General features: G+C 43.2%; 1 protein-coding gene across 3 annotated transcripts in view; it reads left to right on the top strand.

The window, feature by feature from the left end:
• Positions 1-27,821, top strand: part of orc3 (origin recognition complex, subunit 3) — a 75,931-nt gene that overhangs the window by 40,218 nt on the left and 7,892 nt on the right. Inside the window, exons 14-18 of one of the 3 annotated variants that reach the window (XM_067984900.1) lie at positions 469-605; positions 5,386-5,483; positions 8,789-8,886; positions 21,025-21,166; positions 23,316-23,432. In XM_067984900.1, the coding sequence (XP_067841001.1) occupies positions 469-605; positions 5,386-5,483; positions 8,789-8,886; positions 21,025-21,166; positions 23,316-23,432 (592 nt within the window). Of the gene's footprint in view, positions 1-468; positions 606-5,385; positions 5,484-8,788; positions 8,887-15,172; positions 15,334-21,024; positions 21,167-23,315; positions 23,433-27,821 lie in introns of those variants that run through there. The other 2 variants (XM_067984903.1, XM_067984902.1) reach the window with 2 other exon arrangements.

Raw genomic sequence — 27,821 nt, 5'->3', positions numbered from 1 at the left:
CATTGGTTTTCATTTTTCTGTTTTGAGAGGTAATTTTCTAGTTGGATGAAGGGTGAGTGATCCAGTCCCAGGCCTCGCCAGCCGGTTCAGCCCTGAGGTAGGCCACTAACAGGCATGCGACAACATGCTTGGGATGATTTTCTCTCCTGGTGTTCAACACCACTGTGGCACGAACTTTTCACTTCTAACTTTTTTAATCAGTTGTTGTATGCAGAAGTTTCCACCATTGTAATAGTTATACAATGAAGGCATTCTAAGATCTGGGGCACTGAGCTTCCCCTATATTCTGCAAATGGGAAAAACCATGGTGGCATAGTGTCATATTTAATTGAATGCAGAACAGGCTCGAGGAGCTGAATGGCCTATTCCTGTTCCTATGTTCGGTGGGAGAGGGTGCTCATTTCAGTACATTTGTTGAATTCGTGGTGTGATTTTTAAAAACAGTTTCTTTTTTTTTATCTGGCCCAGAATGATGGCAAAAGATGAGCTAATGTGTCTACTTCAGAAATGCATAGAAGTGTTGAAGTCTTCCAAGCAGCAGAGAGCTCTCACTGACACAATGCAAAAGCTGGAAGAATTCCTCACAAAGTTTCAGCAACCAGACAGTAAGTGCTGCGCAATGTATTAAATCGATACAAAGTGATGGTGCGATAGATCAATGTGTGGTATGTCATGCAGAATTGAGCTTTCCAGCAGCATTTTGGAATGGAGGTGTGGAGAAAAATTAATGTGCCAGCTGACACAGTCTTACATATTTAACACTTTATTCCCCACTACTTTATTTAATTCCAATTCATAGAATTATGCAGCAGAGAAGGAGGACATTCAGCCCACAGTGTCCGTGTCCGCTCTTTGAATGGACCGTTCAATTAGTCTCACTCCCCTCTCTTTCCCCATAGCCCTGCAAATTTTTCCTATTCAGTTATATATCCAATTCCCTTTTGAAGGCGCTATTGAATCAGCTTCCGCCACTCTTTCAGACTGTGCATTCATAACAACTTGTTGCTTAAAAAAATGTCTCCTCATTTCCTTCCTGGATTCTTTGCCAGTTATCTTAAATCAGTGTCCTCTGGTTACCGATCCTCCTGCCAGTGGAAACCGTTTCTTCCGGTGTACTCTATCAAAACCCCTGATAATTTTGATCACCTCTATTAAATCTCCCCTTAACCGTCTCTGCTCCAAGGAGAATAATCCCAGCTTCTCTAGTCTCTCCACATAACTGAAGACCCTCATCTCTGGTGCTATTCTGGTAAGTCTCCTCTGCACCCTCTCCAGGGCCTTGACATCCTTCCTAAAGTGTGGTGCCTAGAATTGGACAAAATATTCCAACTGAGGACTAACCAGTGTTTTATAAAGATTTAGCATAACTTCCTTGCTTCTATGCCTCTATTTATAAAGCCAAGATTTCCGTATGCTTTTTTAACAGCCTTATCCACTTGTCCTGCCACCTTTAAAGATTTGTGTATGTGAACCCCCAGGTTTCTCTGTTCCTGCACCCCCTTTAAAATTGTACCATTTAATTTATATTGCCACTCATTTTTGCTTACAAAATGCATCACTTCACACTTCTCTGCATTAAATTTCATCTGCCATGTGTCTGGAAATTCTTTTGCCAAATTTTTTTTTAAATCACTGCTTAAAATCTGTGGACGATTGTTACTGTTTTCATTGTTTACTTAAACGAATATGAAAATGGATACAAGACCTTTAGTCCCAGTTAATTGTTAAGGTCACAACCTATTCATCATGAGTTACATTTTGTTTTGTTTATACCTTATCATGCTGAGGAATGGAACTGGTTTCCACATTTGGCACCCAGTGTTGAGTAATCCCAGATCAGATAAAACGCAGGCCACATACAGAGTAAAACTAATGCAAATTTTTTCCACTTCTCACACTATTCATCTCTGTGGCCTTTGAGTGAGGTTGCCAGTTTTTTCTGAATTATGGAGATTTTTGTGATCCTGTACCCACTGACAACCAAAGCTCATTTTACGTACAAACCATATAGTTGGTACAGAGAGTGTGTGAGAAAGTTGGCTTCCGACTGATAGCCTGGGCTCGATTTGAACCACAATTTCAGAGGTGAAAGGGCATTTTCAAACATCTGTGCCAGCTAGGCTCACTTATTTCTCATCTGTTAAATACATCTGTTCCGCTAGTGATGAGAGTTTTCCACTAAGTAGTGAAATCTCACTGCTAAGAAACTAACCTGGCATTGGTCATGATTACAACTCAGGAGGCTTTTCTCCAGAGTCATGTGAGAATTTACAATGGGAATATTTTAAGTCACTCAGATGTACCAGTAGGGTTGCCAACTCTGGACGTATTCCTGGAGGTTTCAGTCCTCCTCCATGTTGAGCACCACTTGGAGGAAGCACTGAGGGTAGCAAGGGCACAAAATGTACCCTGGGTGGGGGACTTCAATGTCCATCACCAAGAGTGGCTCGGTAGCACCACTACTGACCGAGCTGGCCGAGTCCTGAAGGACATAGCTGCTAGACTGGGCCTGCGGCAGGTGGTGAGCGAACCAACACGAGGGAAAAACCTACTTGACCACGTCCTCGCCAATCTACCTGTCGCAAATGCATTGTCCATGACAGTATTGGTAGGAGTGACCACCGCACAGTCCTCGTGGAGAGGAAGTCCCGTCTTCGCACTGAGGACACCATCCAACGTGTTGTGTGGCACTACCACCGTGCTAAATGGGATAGATTCAGAATGGATCTAGCAGCTCAAAACTGGGCATCCATGAGGCGCTGTGGGCCATCAGCAGCAGCAGAATTGTATTCCAGCACAATCTGTAACCTCATGGCCCGGCATATTCCTCACTCTACCATTACCAACAAGCCAGGGGATCAACCCTGGTTCAATGAGGAGTGTAGAAGAGCATGCCAGGAGCAGCACCAGGCGTACCTAAAAATGAGGTGCCAACCTGGTGAAGCTACAACTCAGGACTACATGCATGCTAAACAGTGGAAGCAACATGCTATAGACAGAGCTAAGCGATTCCACAACCAACGCATCAGATCAAAGCTCTGCAGTCCTGCCACATCCAATCATGAATGGTGGTGGACAATTAAACAACTAACGGGAGGAGGAGGCTCTGCAAACATCCCCATCCTCAATGATGGCGGAGTCCAGCACGTGAGTGCAAAAGACAAGGCTGAAGCGTTTGCAACCATCTTCAGCCAGAAGTGCCGAGTGGATGATCCATCTCAGCCTCCTCCCGATATCCCCAACATCACGGAAGCCAGTCTTCGGCCAATTCAATTCACTCCACGTGATATCAAGAAACGGCTGAGTGCACTGGATACAGCAAAGGCTATGGGCCCCGACAACATCCCAGCTGTAGTGCTGAAGACTTGTGCTCCAGAACTAGCTGCGCCTCTAGCCAAACTGTTCCAGTACAGCTACAACACTGGCATCTACCCGACAATGTGGAAAATTGCCCAGGTATGTCCTGTCCACAAAAAGCAGGACAAATCCAATCCGGCCAGTTACCGCCCCATCAGTCTACTCTCAATCATCAGCAAAGTGATGGAAGGTGTCGTCGACAGTGCTATCAAGCGGCACTTACTCACCAATAACCTGCTCACCGATGCTCAGTTTGGGTTCCGCCAGGACCACTCGGCTCCAGACCTCATTACAGCCTTGGTCCAAACATGGACAAAAGAGCTGAATTCCAGAGGTGAGGTGAGAGTGACTGCCCTTGACATCAAGGCAGCATTTGACCGAGTGTGGCACCAAGGAGCCCTAGTAAAATTGAAGTCAATGGGAATCAGGGGGAAAACTCTCCAGTGGCTGGAGTCATACCTAGCACAAAGGAAGATGGTAGTGGTTGTTGGAGGCCAATCATCTCAGCCCCAGGACATTGCTGCAGGAGTTCCTCAGGGCAGTGTCCTAGGCCCAACCATCTTCAGCTGCTTCATCAATGACCTTCCTTCCATCATAAGGTCAGAAATGGGGATGTTCGCTGATGACTGCACAGTGTTCAGTTCCGTTCGCAACCCCTCAAATAATGAAGCAGTCCGAGCCCGCATGCAGCAAGACCTGGACAACATCCAGGCTTGGGCTCATAAGTGGCAAGTAACATTCGCGCCAGATAAGTGCCAGGCAATGACCATCTCCAACGAGCGAGAGTCTAACCACCTCCCCTTGACATTCAACGGCATTACCATCGCCAAATCCCCCACCATCAACATCCTGGGGGTCACCATTGACCAGAAACTTAACTGGACCAGCCATATAAATACTGTGGCTACGAGAGCAGGTCAGAGGCTGGGTATTCTGCGGCGAGTGACTCACCTCCTGACTCCCCAAAGCCTTTCCACCATCTACAAGGCACAAGTCAGGAGTATGATGGAATACTCTCCACTTGCCTGGATGAGTGCAGCTCCAACAACACTCAAGAAGCTCGACACCATCCAAGATAAAGCAGCCCGCTTGATTGGTACCCCATCCACCACCCTAAACATTCACTCCCTTCACCGGCGCACTGTGGCTGCAGTGTGCACTATCCACAGGATGCACTGCAGCAACTCGCCAAGGCTTCTTCGACAGCACCTCCCAAACCCGCGACCTCTACCACCTAGAGGGACAAGAGCAGCAGCAGGCACATGGGAACAACACCACCTGCACGTTCCCCTCCAAGTCACACACCATCCCAACTTGGAAATATATCGCCGTTCCTTCATTGTCGCTGGGTCAAAATCCTGGAACTCCCTTCCTAACAGCACTGTGGGAGAACCGTCACCACACGGACTGCAGCGGTTCAAGAAGGCGGCTCACCACCACCTTCTCGAGGGCAATTAGGGATGGGCAATAAATGCTGGCCTCGCCAGCGACGCCCACATCCCGTGAACGAATAAAAAAAAAAATGACCTCCAACCGCCTCACCCAGTCAAAAAGCCTTTTGTTCCCCCATCTTTAATATTTTTATAACTAATAAACAAAAGCATTCAAAGAAAATGAAAAAAACACATGATTTTTCTAATTCCCTCATGATTTTTCTCCCGGGTTGCTCACAGCAGTGTCCAGGAGATTAAGCTTTAATTCCTGGAGACTCCAGGACAATCCTGGAGGGTTTGCAACCCTATTTGCACGCCCCTTCCTATTACAATCGGTGGATGGTTACCTTTCTTCTTGTAGTTGCATCGACATCGTCTTCCAGCACTGCTTCTAATGAGGGAGTTGAACGCTCGGTAAACAAAGAATTGACATTCAGTGGATGACATTTAATTAACACCATCACTAGAGGACGTTTTCTTTCTCATTTAAGTTTTGTTTTCATTATGTCTCGGGGGTGCTGTCTCAACGAGTGTTCTTTGGAGGAAATTGGCTCGCTGTATCTTCCAATAGCGCTTTTTTTTTATTTGTGTCTAGACATTGCTTCTGTGGAAGAGGTTGAAGAAGATGAAGAACACAAAACGTCACCACGGAAATCACTACGGAAAAAAACTGACCTTTATCAACTCCAAAAGGTTCTTCTATTTTCAATTAGCATTTTACTGTTCTGCCACCATCTTCAATTTCCAGGATGCTGCTGTTCTGTTTCTGAAAAGGAACCACAAACTGGCACCACCTATTTAGCTGAAATGCTCACTTAAACAATTTCTGCAACTAAGTTATAATGATTTTTTTTTTGCACAGCTATGAATTTAGGAGCAATCCGGCTTCTCCTGGATCAACGTCAAATTTTTAAAAGTATTAACTCACCTTTTTGGTGGGGGCTGCTTGCTAGGATGCATCCACGCCAGGAAAATCCCGAGTGCTTGCTTCACTCGGGGCCGCTCAGTTTCTCAGAGGGTTGTTACAACAGGTGTTGAGCTTCTCATTAGCATAAGGAAGGGACCCAACGTCTGTTTTAGGCTGCCACCCTGGAAAACAGGCACAATGAGGACCAATTTAGTAAACACTCTCGAATGCATTCAATAAATCAATTGTTTTCTACTTGTGCTGCTCTGTCTCCCAATCTCCAAAAGTTACAATCTATGATTATTACCACACTTTTCTTCTTGCAGACCTCTGATCTGCACATCCATAAATTCCTCTATTAAGTCAAGACTATAAATACTTCTGCTAATGTTTTGCATTCTTTCCTGATCCTTTTAATTCTATCGGTAAGATTTGCATGTGCTGAATACAGGGAAAAATCATACACCACCACATCTTTTTTTCAATTTGCAGAAATCAGGCAATTATGCAACTCTGTATTTGATCTGCACCTAGTAATTGAAAACAATAGTCAATCTTCTCCAACGCAAATTGCAGACATTTCAGTGGCATTTGAACCATCACGTGGATGTGTAATAATGTAATCCTGAATTTGGCAAAATTAAAGAATCCTAAGTCATTTTTAAAATCTGTAACTTAAGGTATATATCCTGATAATCTATTACCAGTGAACAGCAGATGGGAGAAGAGAACTGATACTACTATAATGCCAGCCAAGTAATGCCATATACTTTCAGGTTTCCAAAACACTATTGCTTTAATCATTTCAGCTGAGTCGTAGTATTGTGTGTTTGGTATGTGCAACTGTGCAAAAAATGTACTAAAAGTGAATGCCTTGTTTAAAGAACATTCAACTGTATTTTTGATTTTTTTTAATGTATATATTAATGACCTGGACTTGGGTATAGAGGGTATAATTTCAAAGTTTGCAGATGACATGAAACTGGGAAATGTAGCAAACAATGTGGAGGATAGTGACAGACTTCAGGAGGACATAGACAGAGTGGTGAAATGGGCAGACGAAATTTAACAGAGAAGTGTGAGGTGATGCATTTTGGTAGGAAGAATGAGGAGAGACAATATAAACTAAATAGTTCAATTTTAAAGGGAGTGCAGGAACAGAGAGACCTGAGGGTGCACATACACAAATCTTTGAAGATGGCAGGACAAGTTGAGAAGGTTGTTAAAAAAGCAGATGGGATCCTGGGCTTTATTAATAGAGGCATAGAGTACAAAAGCAAGGAAGTTATGCTAAACCTTTATAAAACACTGGTTCCGCCTCAGCTGGAGTATTGTGTTCCATTCTGGGCACCACACTTTAGGAAGGATGTCAAGGCCTTAGAGAGGGTGCAGAGGAGACTTACTAGAATGGTGCCAGGGATGAGGGACTTTAGTTTTGTGGAGAGACAGGAGAAGCTGGGATTGTTCTCCTTAGAGCAGAGAGGGTTAAAGGGAGATTTGATAGAGTTGTCCAAAATCATGGACGGTTTAGATAGAGTAAATAAGGAGAAACTGTTTCCAGTGGCAGAAGGGTCGGTAACCAGAGGGCACGGATTTAATGTGATCGACAAGAGAGTCAGAGGTGACCTGAGGAAACATCTTTTTACGCAGCGAGTTGTAATGATCTGGAATGCACTGCCTGAAATAGGTAAATACTTGAAGGGGAGAAAAAAATTACAGGGCTATGGGGAATGGTACTAATTGGATAGCTCTTTCAAAGAGCCCAGCACAGACACGATGGGTCGAATGGCTGCCTCCTGTGCTGGACCTACTATGGTACTATAATATTATTTAATGTTTAACACAAAACTAGATGGGATCGTGAGTTGTGAGGAGGATGCAAAGAGGCTTCAAGGCGATTTAGACAAGTTGAGTGAGTGGGCAAATACATGGCAGATGCAGTATAATGTGGATAAATTTGAAGATATCCACTTCAGACGAAAGAACAGAAAGGCAGAGTATTATTTAAATGGCGATAGATTGGGAAATGTTGATGCACAAAGGGACCTGGGTGTCCTTGTACACAAGTCACTGAAAGCAAACACACCGGTGTAGCAAGCAGTTAAGGAAGGCAAATAGTATGTTGGCCTTCATTGCAAGAGGATTTGAATACTGAAGCAAGGATGTCTTACTGCAGTTGTACAGGGCCTTGGTGAGACCACACCTGGAGTATTGTGTGCAGTTTTGGTCTCCTTACCTAAGAAAGGATATACTTGCCATAGAGGGAGTGCAGCGAAGGTTCACCAGACTGATTCCTGGGATGGCAGGACTGTCGTATGAGGAGAGATTGGGTCGACTCGGCCTGTACTCGAGTTTAGAAGAATGCGAGGGGATCTCATTGAAACATATAAAATTCTGACAGGGCTAGACAGACTGGATACAGGGACCAGGGGTCACGGTCTCAAGATACGGGGTAGGACATTTAGGACTGAGATGAGGAGAAATTTCTTCACACAGAGGGTGGTGAACTTGTGGAATTCTCTACCACAGAAGGCTGAGAGGCCAAGTCACTGAATATATTAAGAAGGAGCTAGATAGATTTCTAGGCACAAAAGGCATCAAGGGGTATGGGGAGAGAGCGGGAATATGGTATTGAGATAGAGGATCAGACATGATATTGAATGGCGGAGCAGGCTCGAAGGGCCAAATGGCCTACTCCTGCTCCTATTTTCTATGTTTCTATGTCTGTCAGGGAGTTCCAAGGCAGCAGTAAAGTTGAGCAGTTCTGATAACATGCGTAACGTTTTCTTTTTGCAGTATTATCTGAACCACTTTGAGTTATTTATTGTAGTTCATTTCTATTCATCTGTTATTCCATCATGCATTCAATGAAATTGTGTTATTGTACATGTTGAAATGGTTTCTCTGTCTGAGGAAAAGAAAGATGCAGTACAAGGTTTACAAGCCAATCGTAGCAAGAGGGCATGTTTATGTTTGTAACACAGTTCCCGGCAATAAACGGCAGCCTGCCGTATCAAAACCCTAGGGGGTATACAACAGTGATACCAATGAGTAGTCGCTGAAAGTTTCTGTATTATTCTGAATTTCATAGACCTTGATGGAAATGAAGAAATCAAAAAGATCCAAGAAACTAAGCAGGTTTGAGGTACTGCGGATGGAAGTTCTTGAATTTGTGGACCAACTTATAAGGTGAGCCAAAAAGGGAGTTGGTGAGAACAATTGCAATGGCATGAATGATATAGGGACTAGGTTTTCGCCTCTGAGCACCCATCTGAGATAGAACATCTGAAGTGTGAGGAAGGAGCTGCCTGTGATTTTCCTGCCAGGCACAGGCTCACCTCCCCCCACCCCGGCTTGGCTGTGTCCCTAAAAAATCATGGAGGGAACCTGAGTACAGTTGCAGGCTTGAACACGCTACGGCCTTTAAATCTTCTGGGGAAGAGGGTTTTCAAAAATTTGAACACTCGCCTCCAGTCTGCAGGGGTCCTGAGGCAGGCCTCTGCACCAGTTTCCTGCCTGCATTTTTTCTTTTTCTCTTTTTCTCTCGCACTTTCTCCTTATCTCTTTTTTTTTTCTCTCTCTGTTCCCTGCTTGTTTGTTTGCTTCCTTCCCTCCCTCCCTCCCCACCCCCCAGTTTCCTCCTTTAATGTAGTTTCTATGAAAGCGTGCCCAAAACTGCACACAGTGCTCTAACTGGCCCAACTAATGTTTTGTACAAACTTGTCATTACTTTTTAACTCTCGAATTTTGTCTTGTCCCTATTTATAAAACCCAAAATGTTGGCCTTTTTTAACGGCGTTATCTACACGAACTTTCACTTTCAGAGAATTGTGTATTTGAGCCCTGAGGTGTCTCTGTTCATCCACAACATAAGAACATAAGAACATAAGAAATTGGAGCAGGAGTAGGCCAATCGGCCCCTCGAGCCTGCTCCGCCATTCAATAAGATCATGGCTGATCTGATCCCAACCACAAATCTAAAGAACACAAGAAGTCGGAGCAGGACCCGGCCACATAGCCCCTGGGCCCTCTCCGCCACCCACAGGGCATTGACCGATCCGAACTCAGCTTCATGTCCAATTTCCTGCCCGCTCCCCATAACCCCTAATTCCCTTTACTTCTAGGAAACTGTCTATTTCTGTTTTAAATTTATCTAATGATGTAGCTTCCACAGCTTCCTGGGGCAGCAAATTCCACAGACCTACCACCCTCTGAGTGAAGAAGTTTCTCCTCATCTCAGTTTTGAAAGAGCAGCCCCTTATTCTAAGATTATGCCCCCTAGTTCTAGTTTCACCCATCTTTGGGAACATCCTTACTGCATCCACCCGATCAAGACCCTTCACAATCTTATATGTTTCAATAAGATCGCCTCTCATTCTTCTGAACTCCAATGAGTAGAGTCCCAATCTACTCAACCTCTCCTCATATGTCCGCCCCCTCATCCCCGGGATTAACCGAGTGAACCTTCTTTGTACTGCCTCGAGAGCAAGTATGTCTTTTCTTAAGTATGGAGACCAAAACTGTATGCAGTATTCCAGGTGCGGTCTCACCAATACCTTATATAACTGCAGCAATACCTCCTTGTTTTTATATTCTATCCCCCTAGCAATAAAAGCCAACATTCCGTTGGCTTTCTTGATCACCTGCTGCACCTGCATACCAACTTTTTGATTTTCTTGCACAAGGACCCCCAGATCCCTTTGTACTGCAGTACTTTCCAGTCTCTCGCCATTAAGAAAATAACTTGCTCTCTGATTTTTCCTGCCAAAGTGCATAACCTCACATTTTCCAATATTATATTGCATCTGCCAAATCTCCGCCCACTCACCCAGCCTGTCTATATCCCCTTGCAGGTTTTTTATGTCCTCCTCACTCTCTACTTTCCCTCCCATCTTTGTATCATCTGCAAATTTTGATATGTTGCACTCGGTCCCCTCCTCCAAATCGTTAATATAGATTGTAAAGAGTTGGGGACCCAGCACCGACCCCTGTGGAACACCACTGGTTACTGGTTGCCAGTCCGAAAATGAACCATTTATCCCAACTCTCTGCTTCCTGTTTGATAACCAATCCTCCACCCATGCCAGAATATTACCCCCAATCCCGTGATTTTTTATCTTAAGTAATAATCTTTTATGTGGCACCTTGTCGAATGCCTTCTGGAAGTCTAAATACACTACGTTCACTGGTTCCCCTTTATCCACCCTATACGTTATATCCTCGAAGAACTCAAGCAAATTTGTCAGACATGACTTCCCCTTCATAAAGCCATGCTGACTTTGTCCTATTAAATTATGCTTATCTAAATGTTCCGTTACTGTCTCCTTAATAATAGACTCCAAAATTTTACCCACCACAGATGTTAAGCTAACTGGCCTATAATTTCCAGCCTTCTGCCTACTACCCTTTTTAAATAACGGTGTTACATTAGCAGTTTTCCAATCTGCCGGGACCTCTCCTGAGTCCAGGGAATTTTGGAAAACTATCACCAAAGCATCCACAATCCCTACTGCCACTTCCCTCAAGACCCTAGGATGGAAGCCATCAGGTCCAGGGGATTTATCCGCCTTGAGTCCCATTATTTTACTGAGTACCATCTCTTGAGTGATTTTAATCGTATTTAGCTCCTCCCCCCCGAGAGTCCCCTGTTTGTCCAGTGTTGGGATATTCTTAGTGTCCTCTACTGTAAAGACTGAAACAAAATATTTGTTCAGCATTTTTGCCATCTCCATGTTTCCCACCATTAATTTCCCGGTCTCATCCTCTAAGGGACCTATGTTTGCCTTAGCCACCCTTTTTCTTTTTATATAACTATAGAAACTCTTGCTATCTGTTTTTATATTTTTTGCTAATTTCTTTTCATAATCTAACTTCCCTTTCTTAATCAATCCTTTAGTTACTTTTTGCTGTCTTTTGAAGAATTCCCAATCTTCTATCCTCCCACTAAGTTTGGCTACCTTATATGTCCTTGTTTTTAGTCGGATACTATCCTTGATTTCTTTACTTAGCCACGGGTGGCTGTCATTTCTTTTACACCCTTTTTTCCTCAGTGGAATATATTTATTTTGAAAGTTGTAAAATAACTCCCTAAATGAACACCACTGCTCATGTACCGTCTTACCCTTTAATCTATTTTCCCAGTCCACTTTAATCAATTCCGCTCTCATACCATCATAGTCTCCTTTATTCAAGCTCAGTACGCTTGTTTGAGAATCAACCTTCTCACCCTCTAATTGGATATGGAATTCAACCATGTTGTGGTCGCTCGTTCCAAGGGGATCCTTAACTAGGACATTATTAATTAATCCTGACTCATTACACAGGACCAGGTCCAAGGTTGCCTGCCCCCTTGTAGGATCAGTTACATACTGCTCAAGAAATCCATCCCTGATGCACTCAATGAACTCGTCCTCAAGGCTGCTCTGCCCAATTTGATTTGTCCAGTTAATATGATAATTAAAATCCCCCATAATTATGGCTGTTCCCTTATTACATGCCCCGACTATCTCCTGATTAATACTTCTTCCAGCAGAGTTGCAACTATTAGGAGGCCTATATACTACGCCCACTAATGTTTTTTTTCCCTTATTATTCCTTATCTCCACCCAAACTGTTTCATTATCTTGATGCTTTGTCCCAATATCATTTCTCTGTATTACAGTGATTCCTTCCTTTATTAACATAGCCACCCCACCTCCCCTTCCTTCCTGCCTGTCCTTCCTGATTGTTAAATACCCTGGCATATTTAATTCCCAGTCGTTGTCACCCTGCAGCCATGTTTCTGTAATGGCCACAAGATCATACCCATACGTAGTTATTTGTGCCGTTAACTCGTCCATTTTGTTACGAATGCTACGTGCATTCAGATAAAGAACTTTCAAATCTGTTTTGTGACGCTTAGTTCCTGCTTTTTCCTTTTTTAACACTTTACCTATTACTCCATACCTTCTGTCCCTTCCTGTTACGCTTTCCTCTCTCTCCCTGCTCAGGTTCCCAACCCCCTGCCACTTTAGTTTAAACCCTCCCCAACAGCACTAGCAAACACTCCTCCTAGGACAGCGGTCCCGGCCCTGCCCAGGTGCAGACCGTCCGGTTTGTACTGGTCCCACCTCCCCCAGAACCGTTTCCAGTGTCCCAGGAATTTGAATCCCTCCCCCTTGCACCATTCCTCTAGCCACGTATTCATTTGAAATATCCTCCTATTTCTACTCTGACTAGCACGTGGCACTGGCAGCAATCCTGAGATTACTACCTTTGAGGTCCTATTTTTTAATTTACCTCCTAACTCCCTATATTCTGCTTTTAGGACCTCATCCCCTTTTTTACCTATATCGTTGGTGCCTATGTGCACCACGACAGCTGGCTGTTCGCCCTCCCCCTCCAAAATGTTCTGTAGCCGCTCCGAGACATCCTTGATCCTTGCACCAGGGAGGCAACACACCATCCTGGAGTCTCGGTTGTGGCCGCAGAAACGCCTGTCTATTCCCCTTACAATTGAGTCCCCTATCACTATAGCTCTGCCACTCTTTTTCCTCCCAGCCTGTGCAGCAGAGCTACCCGTGGTGCCAGGAAGTTGGCTGCTGCTGCCTTCCCCTGATAAGTCATCCCCCCCAACAGCATCCAAAGTGGCATATCTGTTTGAGAGGGGGATGGACACAGGGGACCCCTGCACTACCTGCCTGCATCTCTTACTCTTCCTGGTGGTCACCCATTCACTTCCTGCCTGTATACCCTTTACCTGCGGTGTGACCAACTCGCTAAACGTGCTATCCACGAGTTTCTCTGCATCGCGGATGCTCCACAGTGAGTCCACCCGCAGCTCCAGCTCCGAGATACGATCGGTCAGTAGCTGCAGGTGGACACACTTCCCGCACACATGGTCGGCAGGGACACCGGTAGTGTCCATGACTTCCCACATCTTGCAGGAGGAGCATATCACGGGTGCGAGGTCTGCTGCCATGACTTGCCTTAGCTGAGTTACCCCTTTTAAATTACGTTGAAATTAGAAAATGTTAACTATACTAGGGACCTAGGTTCACTAAAAAAAAACACTATCTGCTATAAAACCTGCAGATCTTCCCTTTCTTATTACTTTACTTACAGTAAAATGGTAGAAATACTCACCTGAACCTACTCACCAATCAGCTGCCTCCCCTGTGCCGCGTCACTTTCTGACTGGTGACGTTACCCCGAACTGCCGCTGGTCTCAGAGTCTCGCTCTCAGAGTAAGCTCTGGTCTCGCTCTCTCCGCGCTGTTTATATCTCCGCTCTGGTCTCGCTCTCTCCCGCCGCTCACCGCTCTCAGGTCCACTACCGCTCTGCAGGAAAAGCAAGGCAAAGCAGCACCTCCTTCCCCCACTTCACCTAACTCCCACACGTACCGAACTCTCAGCACACTGTGTAATATCCGCACACCGTCACTTTTTGTTGAATCTATGCTGCCATTCTGTTTTTCCTCCCAAAATTTATTACCTCACACTTATCCACATTAAATTGATTCGGTCACCTGTCGGCCCATTCTTTTAACATGTCTTTGTCTTCCTGAAGTCATGTATAACCCCCTACTTTTTGTGTAGTCATCAGATTTTGAGATTGTGCTCCCAATGCCCAAGTCCAAATCGTCTATAAGCAGAGAACAAAAGTGGGCCCGGTACTAAGAACATGAGAAATAGGAGCAGGAGTAAGCCATATGGCCCCTCGAGCCTGCTGTGCCATTCAATAAGATTGTGGCTGATTTTTGACCTCGACTCCACTTTCCCACCCGATCCCCATATTCCTTCATCCCCTTAGAGTTCAAAAATCTATCAATCTCAGTCTTGAATATACTGAGCATCCACAGCCCCCTGGGGTACAGAATTTCAAAGATTCACAACCCTCTGAGTGAAGAAATTTCTCCTCATCTCAGTCTTAAATGGCCGACCCCTTATCCTGAGACTATACCCCCTAGTTCTAGACTCTCCAGCCAGGAGAAACAGCCTCTCAGCATCTACCCTGTCAAGCCCTCTCAGAATCTCATGTTTCAATGAGATCACCTCTCATTCTTCTAAACTCCAGAGTGTAGGCCCATTCTTCTCAACCTCACTTCACAGGACAATCCTCTCATCGCAGGAATTAATCTAGTGAATCTTCGTTGCACCGCCTCTAAGGCAAGTATATCCTTCCTTAGGTAATGGGACCAAAACTGTACACAATACTCCAGGTGTGGTCTCACCAAGGCCCAGTACAACTGCAGCAAGACTTCCTTACTCTTGTACTCCAACCTCCTTGCAATGTTACCTGTGTTAACTTTCTGTGTTTCATGTATAAGGACACCCAAATCCCTCTGAACACCAACATTTAATAGTTTCTCACCATTTAAAAAATATTCTGTTTTTCTATTCTACCTACCAAAGTGAATAACTTCACATTTCCCCACATTATACTCCATCTGCCAACTTCTTGCCCATTTACTTAACATGTCTATATCCCTTTGCAGACACTTCGGCCCTGATTTTCAAATCAAATTGCGGGGGCGGGGAGGCTGCGAAAATCAGGGGAAATCTCGAGCGGGTGAGAAAGCTGGCCCCAACCCGCTGAATTCTGGGTTTCCCACAGATGCGCCTGTGTGAAATCGCGCCTGTACCTGAGGTACTTAAGGTACTTTATTTCTGACATAGTAGATAGTTGAAATGATTTTAAACTTACCTGGACGCCTTTCCCTTGGCTTCCGATTCACGCCTGGTGGAAGGGCCGGATCAGCGGATCAGGCAAAAATAAACAAAATAAATGAAATAAAAAACCATTGCACAAAGTTCAAAAAAACAAAATAAACCTACCTTTCCACCCTGCTCCGATGTCCGATGTCCCTCTCAGCCCCCGCTGTGTTCCTCTCTGATCATACCCTCTCTTCCTCCTCCCGCCCCCCCCCCCCCCCCCCCAAATCAGGGGCTGCTGGGCGCGAAACCCAGAAACAACTTTAATCACCATCAGTTATATCACGATTGCGTTGGAAAAGGTAAGTTTTTTTTTTATGCGGGATTGCCACTGGCACCTTTTTTCTCCCCCGCTGCCATCCCGCCACCATTTCAAAATTGAGCCCTTTATGTCCTCCTCACAGCTTACTTTCCCACCGAGCTTTGTATCGTCAGCAACTTGGATACATTACACTCGGTCCCTTCATCTAAGTCATTAATATAGATTGTAAATAGCTGAGGCCCCAGCACCGATCCTTGTGGCACCCCACTAGTTACAGCCTGCCAACCTGAGGATGACCTGTTTATTCCTACTCTCTGTTTTCTGTCCTTTAACCAATCCTCATTCCATGCTAATATATTACCCCAACCCCATGAGCCCTTATCTTGTTTAATAACCTTTTGTGTGGCACCTTATCGAATCCTTTTTTAAAATCCAGATATGCGACTTCCGCTGGTTCCCCTTTATCTACCCAGCTAGTTATATCCTCAAAAAACTCGAATAAATTTATCTAACACTATTTCCCTTTCATTAAACCGTGTTGACTCTGCCTGATTTTCTAAGTGTCCTGTTACCACTTCCTTAATAATGGATTCCAGCATTTTCCCTACGTCTGATGTCAGGCTAACTGGCCTCAAATTAATTCCCTGTCTTCTCTCTCCCTCCTTCCTTTCTTGAATAGCGGAATTACATTTGCTACCTTCCAATCCACAGGGACCATTCTAGAATCTATGGAATTTTGGAAGATCACAACTAATGCATCCACTATCTCTGCAGCCACCTCTTTTAGAACCATTGGATATAGGCCATCGGGTCCAGGGGATTTGTTGATTTTAGTCCCTTTAATTTCTCCAGTACTTTTTTTTTACTGATATTAATTACTTTAAGTTCCTCACTCTCATTTGCCCCTTGGTTCCCCACTATTTCTGGTGTGTTTTTTGTTTCTTCTACTGTGAAGACAGACACAAAATATCTGTTCAATGTCTGTGCCATTTCCTTATTCCCCATTATAATTTCTCCTGTCCCAGCCACTAAGAGACCCATGTTTACTTTCGCTAATCTCTTCCTTTTTATATCATTGTAGAAGCTCTTACAATCTGTCTTTATATTTCTTGCCAGTTTACTCTCATCAAACACCACTTTCAACCCGTCTCCAATATGAGCAACACCTATTTACCCAAACTCTTTGTTTCCTGTCTGCCAACAAATTTTCTATTGATCCTGCTATATTACCTCTTATACTATACGCCTGAATTTTTCTAACACCTTATCGAACACTTTCTTAAAATCCAACTACTTCTTAAAATACACCTACTGCATTTCCTTTATCTATATAATTGGTCAGTTCTTCAAAAAAACTCCTTTTTATATTTATCAAACACCCTTGCTTTTAACAAATACATGCCTGCCTGTCCTTGATTAACCAGAGTATTTCTAAATACTCACTAATCTTATCTTGAATTATGGATTCTAAGACTTTGCCCATAACTGACAATAGACTAACTGGCCTAGTCATCCAATTTATCCTTCATTCCCTTCTTGAACAAAAGTGTTACATTGGCTACTCTAGTCCCACAAACCAATTTGCACATTTAAGGATGATTGAAAAATTGTGGCCTCCGCTATCTCCCCTCTCTCTTTCAACAACCTAGAGTGCATGTCATCAGGGCCTGGTGACGTATCTACGTTGAGTTCTGCTAATTTTTTCAGAGCCAATTCTTCTTCTACAGTTTCTTCTCTCTTCCCCTTTCTCCCTGTTTTTTTCCTCTTGTGGTTAAGAGAATGAGTTAGATGGTCTGTCTTCAGGCTCAGGTCTGTGCAACTTCTGCAAGGAGACATCTGCTTCTCTGCACAGTGTCGTTGAAACTGAAATTCAGCAGATTTGGGGAATTAAGCCTGCAGTCTTCCATTGCTCCAACTACAGTAATATGTCTGATTAATAGTTAAAGTAAGCTTCATGCTTACTTGAGTAATGACTGGTCTGGACAGAATTCTGTTAGACATATTACATATTTCCAAGAAACCTGTTCAAAAATCATTCTGTTTCAACATGTATGGCAAACATGAAATGATCAAATCCAACTTTGCCTACTGCCAAACTGATGTTAGGATTGTTAGTAAGCAGAACGGTGGGCAATGCCACTTGATAAAATGGTGATGTCAGAATGACTCCTTCATTGTGTTCCTGCAGCTGCATCACTGATGATACTTCTGTAAGTGAACAGTTGCAAAGTTTGCAACAAATTTTCTTTTGAAGTTCCCAACAGAAATTTTAATTTTATTTTTTCACGTATAGATCCATCACCACCATTTGTCACCCATGTAAGATGTGCTAGTTGCCATCTGTTTAAATTAAACACAATTACACAAGGCTATGGGAGTATCCCTTTCGTATAACCCTGATTGACACATGGTAAAACAAGGCAAAAGACCTCTTTCAATGCCAGTATTTTGACATTGTTCATGGCCTGTGAACAAATGCCAGTAGCTTATGTTTTGGTAGGAAATATATATGAGCACCGCACAAATAATTTGAAAAAGAAAACCTTGTGGCATGGTTCAATTATTTTTCATTGAATATATACAATAGGTGGATTTTTTCTTAAAGAATGAAACCTGAAGAATGAATATGTGTCTTTGAAAAGCATCAATTGCTCATTCGGCACATCCAATTTGACCTTGCTTTTTCTGTTTTACACTTTGATTACGTTGAATAAATATAGAGTACTGACAAAAAAATAAAAATATACAACTTATAACCTGTTTTTTCTCTTCATTAGTAAGCAGTTACCTCCAATTTTAAAATAAATTCATTTAAAATTTCTTAACTAGGGGTTAAAACTATCTGAACTGAAAAACACATTGAATCAATCAATTTGCAAACAAAACTGAAAAATAATTTGGAACAAACAAAATGAAAAGTAGTGACTTAAATGAAAAGTAGTGACTTAACTATACCTAAGAAAGAAGAGAAATTCAACCTAGCATAAAATGTTTCCAACATTGTACTCATCATCTGCCGAGAAGCAGTTCTTGTTTCTGCTTGCCTGTACCCTGTTGATTCAGTTGGCCCTTTCGCCCTCATCTTGTCACCCACAGCTGAATGTTCATTGCTTCACTAAACCTGACTTAATCTGTGTTTGCTTTTAAGAATGTTTTGTTAGTTCTTTTCTCTGTTGCCAGGCAGTGACTTGGAAACTCTCTGTGATGTTTGAAGAAGCCTTAACGATATAAACGTATAACTTGCAAACTTTAATCAGCTGGCACTGCTGTAATGTTAGGAGACAGTAAAGCTGTATTGCCAGCCCAGACCCGAGCTTTAGCAGTCTTTGCTCTACTCTAGTACAAGGGGGTATTTTTATAGTCATTGGGATTGCTTGGCCCTGCACGAAACAGGGAGGTGAGGACCAAGAAATGAGGCAGAGATCCATACTGCCAGATCCCGACCCAAAGCACACAATGCTTAATCTCTGGCCGGCTTTTAGGTTAGCCTGAAGTGCACATTCTGAGCAAGAGCTTGATTTTAATTATGGCCCAGAAATCGCTTAAAAAGAGCGGTGAGCTCTACAGCGCTCACCGTTGTTAGTGGCGAAATCAAGGAGCAAGTTCCAGCGTCTGCACATGCACAGTGAAATGCAGAAATCCAGAACTTGTTCCTCCTGGTTTGCCGGCAAAATGACAGCATCAAATTAAAGGGATATCGCCGGCTGGAATCAGTGGAAACACTGGACCAGTGCAAACTTGCTCATCTGGAAAGTAAGTAATATTGCCCTTTCTTTTTTCGCTGCCTATAACTGTTTTTACAATGATTTTTTTTTAAATGTTGTACCTTTCACTTCCTGAATTTTACCTTCCAAGCTGGCAGAATCTCTTCACAGCAGGTCAAAAATGCTGTGAAGAGAATCCTCAAACTGTTTGTATTTATTTAGGCGGAAGAAGGATAGAAAAACTATCTAGGGGAGAGAGTGATCCTCTTGGTTCTCCCATGGCTGCAGCTGACGCTGGGCTTTTTTCTGCTTTCTATTAGAGGAAGTGTCCCCAGTAAAGACTGCGGTAGGTTAGTATAAGTGTATTGGAGCGGCGAGCACTGTTGGTTCGCCACTCCGAGCAATTTCTGGGCCATTGACATTGTATTTAAGTGTCAGCTTGGTCAGTGGTAGGACTGTGCTACCTCTGATCAGAAGGTCATTGACACAAACCCCACTCCAGGACTCGCACACGTGATCTAAGCTGACACTTCAGTGCGGTACTAGGGGAGTGCTGCATTGTCGGAAGAGCGCCTCTTTCGGATGAGGCGTTAAACCGAGGCTCCGTCTGTCTGTTCAGGTGGATGTAAAAAGTCCCATTGCACTGTTTGAATAAGAGCAGGGGAGTTCTCCCAATGTCCTGTCTTAAGATTTATCCCTCAACCAATACCACCCAAAAATAAATGAACTGATTTTTTTATCCCATTGCTGTTTGTGGGAACTCGCTGTGTGCAAATTGGCTGCCCCGTTTTCCTACATAACACAGTGACTGCATTTCAAAAGTAATTTATTGGCTGTGAAGGGCTTTGGGACACCCTGAGTTGCTGCAATGCATCGTGTAGATATTACATAATGCATCAGTGGCGGAGGGGTGACATTGAGTCAGTGGCAGAGGCATCTGTCAAACCAATCGCTGCCCAGTCCTTTCAGATTATTTTCAAGATAAAGCTCTCTCTGCTTTGCCCTAATATTGTTGTCTGGAAGCACCCTCTGTGCACTTACTGAGTGAGACTACCAGTTGGTGTTGAATTGTAGCCAGTTAACTCTATACTGTTAGCCTGTGCCTGGTAAGAACTGGATTGAAACTGTTAGAGCACTTGTAGTGAACAGAGAAAGGAATCTTTTGTCCCATTACTCTGCAGTGGATTCAAATTTTGAATCCAGGGGATATCAGTGTTCTGTCCCACTCACTATCAAATGTGTACAGAAGAGATGGTATGTATGGATTGCACTAGTGCAAAAGGCTTACTAATGAGTCAGCAAACCGTTGCTTGCACCCCCAAGATTGCAGATCATAAAAACCTTGGTAAAGCTGTGACTTGTGCATTATATTTTACACTTGCGCTACACAAAGTACAGAAGTACAAAGGACGAACAGTGTGAGAGTTCTCACCTTTTGCTGTGCTCATAGGAATAACAACATAAGGCACATTGTTGGAGCAAAATAGAATCTAACCTGGGAGTGCTTGATATGGACACTGGGTGTACAAAGTCAAAATATGTTCCATTTTTAATGGATTTCTTCCCACTGCCCCAGCAACCCCGCCCCCCCAAGCTGTGAAGCAGCTACTGATAGTTTGCTCTTTTATTTGTGTAAGATAATTAAGTAACTTTTTTGTGCTTTTCGCAGGCAATACCTTTTGCCGCCAGAGACTCAGACATTCCATGAGGTTGTATATTTCAGTGCTGCTAGTACTCTTCGTAGACACTTAAACGCAGCACCTCGCACCGCCTTGCAGACTGCTTTAAGTAACCCGTACTACTATCTACAGGTAATGCACTGCAACCAGCCAGTTCATTCTTTCAGTATTTGATCATTTCCATTGATCCTAATAAGTATGAAGTCAAGTCTGATTATTTGTCTCTTATTTGTTTGTTTCATTTTAAGATAGGGACAAGGGAGCAAACGACAGTTAGATTTGGTTTATAATTCTTGCTGATTTTATAAAGCACTCTCTTATGGTTTCCATTTCCGTCCACCGCAAGTCAGATTACCAATATGTAGGTGGTTATCTTACAGGACAGAAAAATATATGCATGATAGTTTATGGTACATTGTAGCCCACTGAATAAAGGTACCGCATAAATCATCTCGGGCTCAGAATACCTTATCTCAACAACGCTTACCAACCGTTCCCTTTTAAAGCTGTTGGTGTGTAGCAGCCCTTGTCTTTAACTTACCGACTCGTGCGAGAGCACATTGCCACTGGTGCCGGTTACCGTTTGGTACCTTGCCCAAGTGGCCATTCTTTGGTGTCAACAGGTGACTCAGCTGAACAGAGGTGCTTTTTTTTTTAACCCTCCTCCCTAGCCAAAGGTTTTGAGGCCAATAATTGCTGCTCTACTCCAGCAATGGCTGAGATCAGCTAATTCAGCACAAACGTGCACCATTCTCCCACATTTAAGTAGCACTAGTTTCAGATTTAAACACAAGTCTTTTTCATACTGTTTTGTTTAGGAATAATATTTAGCACAGAAGAAAGAAGCAAAAAGTATGCCACTTGAGCAAAGTGCCACAGGGAGCTGCCATCAGTGGAACTATCCTTCAGCATGAGTCATTGCATCAAGAACGTCCCCTAACAGCTTTTCAAAAAGAAGGAATAAATAAAAATCTATGTTTAGCTTTTAGTGACCACGTGGATAAAGTGCCCCTAGTTATGAGTTATTTTGTAGGAAAAAGCATGAAAATACAATGGTGGGCAAAAGAGTGTACTCGCACAACAGCTGTGGGGAAGAACAATACTGCTGAATTCAACCAAGCCGCATAGAATTACATAGAATGTACAGCGCAGAAACAGGCCATTCGGCCCAACTGGTCTATACCGGTGTTTATGCTCCACACGAGCCTCCTCCCTCCCTACTTCATCTAACCTATCAGCATATTGTTCTATTCCTTTCTCTCTCATGTTTTTATCAAGCATCCCCTTAAATGCATCAAGTTACTTGAAATGTTGGAGTTACTGGAAAATGTTTATGCCCTGCAGTGAGATGCTATAAATAACCACAACAGAGCTTTTGTGTGATACGAGTACAGGCTTTTCCACTGGAGATCAATTCTGATAAAAGTATGTCATTAATTAAATCAGACCCCTGCTGGATTAAGCAGCCACCTGCCAACATGATCACACTCAGTGTTAGAAAATGGGAGGCTACCAGGTTAACTCACTGAGCACTGAATAACCTTTTCAGTTTGCAGAGTTATGATTTATACGGTATCAATGGACTCCCCTTAGATCATTTAAAGGAAAAGCTGGAAGTGGAGCAGGGAATTCCTCCAGGGTTAGGAGGTCCATGTTGGATTTTAGGACAGTGCTACCTGCTCACTCTACTTTCATATTTGAGACCTGGATTGGAGTGCAGCTCATGTTGAGATGAAAGTATATCCTCTTTCGTCTGTTTTGAAGAATCCTTTGTGAAATGAATTTGGACAGTCTAAATGCAATTCCTAGTTAATGTGAGCCTACAGTTTAGTGCAAGTTGGCAGAGATCAAGGCCTATAAAAGTATTTGCTGGAGGCCAAATAACAGGGGGGAGGCCTGTACTAGGCCCCTTCTCCCTCCATTTACAGACATTAGGAGCACTACCACCTTTGCTCAGGGCCCACTGCCATCTTCCACCAGGCCATCCCGGAGCGCAGCGATAAGTGAATGGGCCAGGAGGCCAGGCCCCGCCATCATTTACATGGAGTGGGTGTGGAAGAGGCAGCCAGCCCCATTCATGGCAGGAGCTGGGGGAGGGAAGTCCAGGTCAGGCTGGGTAGGCGGCAATGGTCCCGCGCTTTGGGTCAGGATAGCAGAGGAAAACCCAGACTTCAGCATCTGTCATTTGGTTCTAAGCAGCCTGTTTTCCCCATTCCACAAATGCCAGCTTTTGCTGCTTTTAATAAATTGAAACTAATTTTTTCTTGTTGCAACTGAGCAGAATGAAGTCTTGAAGAGCGAGGGCGGAACCATTACCAATACAGCACCCGATATCTGTATAGTCTATAAGCTCCACCTGGAGTGTGGACGCTTGATTAACCTGTATGACTGGTTGCAGGTGGGTTTGTTTCTTTATTTTGTTTAGAATTAACTCCATTTGTGTTACATCCCTTGTTTTACAGTTAGTGTAGCAATTTTACCGGGAATGTCCAATCCTTTCGAGATCATTAGTTGTTTCGGTGCAGGCCATTAAATTGTGTATCTTTCAAGCAAGGTCAGTACTGACCAATTTTTGGTGTTCTGATTTAGGATCGATCTGCCATTGAGGCAGCAGTACTAAGAATAGTCTTTTCCAAACCTCCCGGCCCACAGAAAAAACACAACAAGCCAGCACATATTGAAGGAGCAAATAGAAACGGAATTGCCTGCGTGTCATGGCCTGGACTGCCAGGCCACATGAATTGCTCATGGCTGATGGACCGTTATTTGAACATCCAGGAATTATTCCATATATAATGTGGGAAATGACCAGGATATAACAGACTCATAGGAAATGACTTTTATCTCACTCCTATGCTGTCAGTGGGTGTTAATGGGTCAGCTCACTTATATAAACTGTATCCAATGGATCTTTGCCAGGTCTCTTCCTAATTTAAAGAAAAACGTGCTGTAGATATTTTGCATGATCCTTGGCTATTAAAAATTTGTAGCCACGTTTATCATAACATGCCAGTTTAAAGAAGCATTGTGCGTTTTTTTTCCCCTTAATGTTGTTGATTTCCTTAACTGAATTTTAACGTAGCCTCTTCCTTCCAGAGGATACCATTTTTATTCCTCAACAGTGATGACTAATTCCTTCAGTGTAGCACTGAGCCATGCAGGGCAGTAAGTTCCTCGGTCTGATCCTTGGTCTGTAATGAGTTAGAGACTTCAGTTTGAAACTACTGGGAAAGCTACAATAGGCCTTGTGCTCCTAGATGAAAAGATGATAGAGGGTGGGGACCATCACAGGGTTCACACTCCAATCCAGCAATTCCAACCAGAAGTATGGACAGGGTGAGGCTGGGCTGTAATGGCCTCACAGTTGGATAGCATGGTAATACTTATTGTCCAGGCTCACACATTAATAAAGCCTCATGTGTGGAAATGTACCCCAGTGAAAGTAGTACCCCATCATTTCCTCCGATCTGCTAATTCCACTTCAGAGGACTGCAAAATGATTTCAGACAGTTAGTCAGAACATAATAACGGTTTGCAAAGGAAGACCAAGGCAAGAAAATCAGAAGGGGAAAAAGTAATTGATTTGGCATGCCTTAAACTCAGGCAGTTGCATTTTTCACCCACACTCTAGGTCAAATAATGAGCCCTTCATGTCTATTACATAATCACGTTCTACCAGGGAAATGGGGTTTATGCTAAGATGGTGGGAATGCGCAGCCACAGCTCTTCCACCTGCCTACATTTCAATATGATGGATCTGACCGGACAGAAGTGTTGATAATTTCTGTAATAATTTTTAAACATCATTGGACAAATTGTTTGAATCGGTAACATTCTAATTATACAATCAGGGGAAAAAAATGAAGCATAAACCCCCTTTAATCTTTAATTTTTAGAAGATTTTCTTTAAGTTATATAAGTTGAGTAGAATTCTGCTCAGGTAAGAAGAGGTTCACCAGACACAGCTGTATCTGCTTTAACAGAAGCAAACCCTTTTGACCTATGGTAACGCTTATCAAACTGCAGGGACATTGTAAGGTTTTATGATTGTTATCTCCATGGCAATAAATTACTGCTTACATCCTGCGAAACGAGATTACTTGACCAGCTGACACGCTGTTCTTCAAGAGCCATCCATCTCAGCTGCGAAAACAGGAGTGTTTTTTTTATTTCTCTTCAGCTTTGTACTGAGTCGGACTGACCTTTAGACCGAAGGAGCAGTCCAGTTGTTTGCAGCAATAAATTCTGAGCTTTATTAACCCCGGAAGACAGCAAAAACATCTGCAGAGGTGCAGATCCATTTAGTCTCTTCAGAGAGGAAATTCAATTCAGTCTGGAAATTACTATTAAAAGAAATGCAACCAGCGAATCAGCAGAATTTTTAAGATAATAGAAACTTAACTCTTGAGTTCCGTGATTAATTGGATTATCAACTATAGTCCACCGGTAACACTAAACTTAATCAGCGTAGCTCGGCTGCAGGCCACGCTACTGCTGATGCAATACAGTACTGCAACCGGTCCCAGGGCTTAAGTTTTAAGGTCATACCATCTTAAAAGGCACAATTTAATAAGCACATTTGTCAATAGTAGCAGATTTTTAGAAACATTTTCCATCGGTATCATCGTTCTAGCTAGCTGCTGATGCAGGCGTGTAGTTCAGCAGCAATCTGCTGTTCTGGCATCCAGCACGGTTTCCCCCGCAGCCGTCTGTGATTTTAGGGTGAATTTTCTATGACAAACCACTAGCCTGACACTTGAGGGTAAAGAGCCAACACCCCTTTCCCCCCCCCCCCCCCCTTTCCCCCCACTGCTAACCAACCACACATAACTTCCTCTGCTCTGCTATTTCCACTTCTAGGGCTGCAAAATGAGTTCAGAAGGTTAGTCCAAACATAATAATGGTTTGTAATTCTATGGTGGAAAAGTAGGAATAATTTTAAAGAAACTATTGGTGAGGCTGCAATCAAAATTAATTTCAGCTAGTAAAAAAAAGAGTAATAGATTAAAAGCAGCAGAGGCCAATACAAGTAAGAATGTAAAGAGAATACTCGGAATAAGCAGTTGGCTTTTAAAATATACAGACAATCTGATAGGCAGGTAAATTGGATTAATTCTAAAGATCAGCAAAAGAAGGTAAAAATAAATAGAGAAGCTAAGAAAAATGTGGAATGCAGGGTTCCTGAGACTATAATCAAATGATAATAAAGTTTTTTTTTCTATACATAGTGACTAAAGAGTGAAAAAGGACTTGTCCACTTACAAATAATGGTGGGAAACTAGAATTTGTGGACAAAAAGCATTTGTTAGATAGTTAATTTACATCGGATACAGGTGTGAGGGGCTGGATGGCTGAAATTTCTATGATTCTATCAGAGGCCTCATGAAGGGAAGTCTAAAATTAATTTTTATTGGGGCATGAGGCACAGGAGTGCTCTTCCGGTATAGTGTGGGCTGCTGGCACCCTGGGTTCCCCCCTCCCCTCTGGACCTATCTTCCTGCCGGCTGGGTCAGCCACCTGGGCTGCCCAGTATTGCCCTTGCTTGGAGCCAGCGGGCTGCAGCCAGACGCCCATTCTGGACGTGCAGCTCGCCGGCGGCATCTTAACGAAGCCCTGCCCTGGGGAGAAATGCCCTATGGGGAGAGACCGGGAATATGGTATTGAGATAGAGGATCAGCCATGATCATATTGAATGGCGGAGCAGGCTCGAAGGGCCGAATGGCCTAATCCTGCTCCTATTTTCTATGTTTCTATGCCCTCAAAATGAATGGGACCTCTCCCCCGGAAGGATCTGGCAACAGACCTGATCGCTCTGCCAGCCAGCTGCCTGATAGTTAAAATTGCCTGTGTATATTTTCAAAACACCTCCATTTTTAAAAGTTTCTTTTTAATGCTAATTATTATTTTTGAAGTTCACTTTAATAAGACTTGAAGTAAATGTGGAAAAAGTAAATAGCCAAAGCCAGTCTATCTCCAGCTGGCACCACATTAATCATTCAGCTCCATGTTTGGCTAATGTAGAGGCCCAGAGGCTCCATTCATCCAGTATTGCCCCAGATTCTCCCACATGCTGCTATGGTTGAATTCTGTTCAAATTCAGGCAAACAGTAAGTTTCCCAGTGATGCTTCCTGTCACACTAATTTGACAACTCTGAACTTTATACTAATGCCACGCTCAGCTGGATGTGTTGTCAGGATAATAATTCCCGGCATCTATGACTTAATGTCAATTAAATTTATTTCATGTATCTTTTATACTAACATCACAATTTAACGTTGTAGGGAGATGGTATAACTATTACAAAGCAAAATCAAAACTTTTTTTGAAAAGGGCTGCAAAATATTTTTGAATGAAATTCATTAACACTTTTTGGTGAAAACATCTGGTTCAGAGAGTAGCCACTCAGCTCGACCCACCTGTACCACAGAAGGAACTAGACTGCGTTCCATTTGAATTCCTTCTCTATTAAAGTGTGTGTGATCACAATTATCTTTGTCCATCAGATGATACGTGGCTTAATTTTCAGAATATAGATAAGACATGAACTATTTTATTAAAAGTATTTTTATAGTGCCCTGATGGCTCAGTGAATTATTGCAGAGTAGCTGCTCTTTGCTGAGTTAGAGGACTACAACAGTGGATGCTACAGTTTGCTTCTGTGTTCGGAGTGCAGGATTTCTGCTCCTGATTGCTCTCCAGTGACTCATAATGAAAGTGCACATCTGGATGTTGGGTGATGAGAAGCTCCATGTGTTCAGTAGCATGTGACTCAAGTCACCACTCACA

Source organism: Heptranchias perlo, chromosome 5, assembly GCF_035084215.1.
Source record: "Heptranchias perlo isolate sHepPer1 chromosome 5, sHepPer1.hap1, whole genome shotgun sequence".
NCBI classification, from domain to species: Eukaryota; Metazoa; Chordata; class Chondrichthyes; order Hexanchiformes; family Hexanchidae; genus Heptranchias; species Heptranchias perlo.
Note: the sequence above shows the minus strand (reverse complement) of the source record. Positions and strands in the feature narration are given on the sequence as shown.